A 2,186-nucleotide genomic window follows, 5' to 3' on the forward strand; every position below is an offset into this window, starting at 1 on the left:
AAAGGCACCGGGGGGCGGGCGGTGATGGCCACGTTCCGGCGGCTGGCGGGCCCCGAGCGGCAGGACCCGGAGAGCCTCCGCTGTGCCCTGGCCGTGGGCTGGTGCATCGAGCTGGTGAGAAACGGGACCCCCCCTTGGGGATGGTGATGGGAACCCAATGGGCATGGGACCCTCCGGGGGATGGAGACCCCAGTGGGAGTGGGACCCCCCCCTCTGGATATGGGACTCCCCATGGGATGGGACCCCCTCGGGGGAAGGGGCCCCGATATGGGACCCCCCTCAGGGAATGGGACCCCAATGGGTATGGGGACCCTCTGGGGATGGGGAACCCCCCCTAGGAGATGGGACCCAAATGGATATGGGACCCCCTCAGGGAATGGGACGCCCCTCCCCAGTGGGGATGGGACCTCCCCTGGATATGGGATCTCCATGGATATGGGGACCCCCTCCCGGGGATGGGACCCTCTGGGGATGGGACCCCCGGTGTCCCCCCATCCCTAACCCACCCTCTGGCAGTTCCAAGCCTTTTTCCTGGTGGCCGACGACATCATGGACGCGTCCCTGACCCGCCGGGGGCAGCTCTGCTGGTACAAGAAGGTGAGAGGGTTCAGGAGGGCCCTGGTCAGGGCTGGAGGGTGTCCCCTGGGGGTCACCAGCCTTTGGGACACCTCCCTGCCTGTCCCTGCTGCAGGAGGGGATCGGGCTGGATGCCATCAATGATGCTTTTCTGCTGGAGTCCTCGGTGTACAGGCTGCTGAGGAGGTACTGTGGGCAGCAGCCCTACTACCTGCACCTGCTGGAGCTCTTCCTGCAGGTGAGCCTGGCTCCCCAAACCTTTTTTTGGGGATTTCTTGGGGTCTGGGCCTGTTTTCTGATGTGTTCCTGAAATTCCTGGCTGTCCTGCTGGTGGTGTTCTCAGGGGTCCCAGGATGAGGGAAGAGATGGGAATCTTGACTCTATATTTCAGAAGGCAATTTATTATTTTATATATATATAAATTATATATTTATACAATATAAATGTAAATATTATGTTAATTCTATAATATAATATATAATTATAATAAATATAACTACATATTTATATATAAATACATATATATCAAGAGAAAATTATGTATTAAAACTATACTAAAAGAATAACAGAAAGGATTTCAGCAAGGAATAGAAAGGAATGATAATAAAATCTTGTGACTGCTCACAGCCTCGACACGGGTGGCTGTCATTGGTCATCAAACAAAAACAATTTCACACGCTGGGTAAATAATTCTCTAAATCACATTCCAAAGCAGCAAGACATGGGGAAGCTGAAGCTTCCCAGCTTCTCAGGAAAAAAGATCTTAACTGAAAGATTTTTCATAAAATGTGTCTGTGGTAGACGTGTGCTTCCTTTAGACCCAAAGAGGAGCTGAAACTGGGCTTGGGCTCTGCACTGTGGGGTTGGGACTCTCCTGGAGGGCTGTGTGTGAATCAATCGTGGAATCCCAGATTGGTTTGGGTTGGGTGGGATCCCAAAGATCATCAAATTCTACCCTCCTTCCATGGAGGGCTGTGTGTGAATCAGTCATGGAATCCCAGATTGGTTTGGGTTGGAATGAACCTTAAAGATCATCCCATTCCTTCCCCCCTTCCATGGAGGGCTGTGTGTGACTCAATCATGGAATCCCAGACTGGTTTGGGTTGGATGTGACCTTAAAGACCATCAAATTCCACCCCCCTTCCGTGGAGACAGCTGTGTGTGAATAAATCACAGAATCACAGATTGGTTTGGGTTGGAATGAACCTTAAAGATCATCTTGTTCCTTCCCCCCTTCCATGGAGGGCTGTGTGTGAATCAATCGTGGAATCCCAGATTGGTTTGGGTTGGGTGGGATCCCAAAGATCATCAAATTCTACCCTCCTTCCATGGAGGGCTGTGTATGAATAAATCATGGAATCCCAGACTGGTTTGGGTTGGAATGAACCTTAAAGATCATCCCATTCCTTCCCCCCTTCCATGGAGGGCTGTGTGTGAATAAATCACGGCATCCCAGACTGGTTTGGGTTGGAATGAACCTTAAAGATCATCAAATTCCACCCTCCTGCCATGGGGACACCTCCCACCATCCCAGGCTGCTCCAAGCCCTGCCCAACCTGGCCTTGGACACTCCCAGGGATCCAGGGGCATCCACAGCTTCTCTGGGCACC

At 52.2% G+C, this 2,186-nt stretch overlaps 1 protein-coding gene across 1 annotated transcript in view; it reads left to right on the plus strand.

Moving 5' to 3' along the window:
• The first annotated feature begins 7 nt into the window (after positions 1-7).
• FDPS (farnesyl diphosphate synthase) overlaps positions 8-2,186 on the plus strand; it is a 4,972-nt gene continuing 2,793 nt past the window's right edge. The window contains exons 1-4 of the mRNA XM_014310759.2: positions 8-114; positions 517-597; positions 692-814; positions 1,378-1,433. Of these exons, the coding sequence (XP_014166234.2) occupies positions 25-114; positions 517-597; positions 692-814; positions 1,378-1,433 (350 nt within the window). The 5' untranslated portion in view covers positions 8-24. The remainder of the gene's footprint in view (positions 115-516; positions 598-691; positions 815-1,377; positions 1,434-2,186) is intronic.

The sequence above is a fragment of the Geospiza fortis genome, unplaced genomic scaffold (assembly GCF_000277835.1).
Source record: "Geospiza fortis unplaced genomic scaffold, GeoFor_1.0 scaffold313, whole genome shotgun sequence".
Classification (NCBI taxonomy): domain Eukaryota; kingdom Metazoa; phylum Chordata; class Aves; order Passeriformes; family Thraupidae; genus Geospiza; species Geospiza fortis.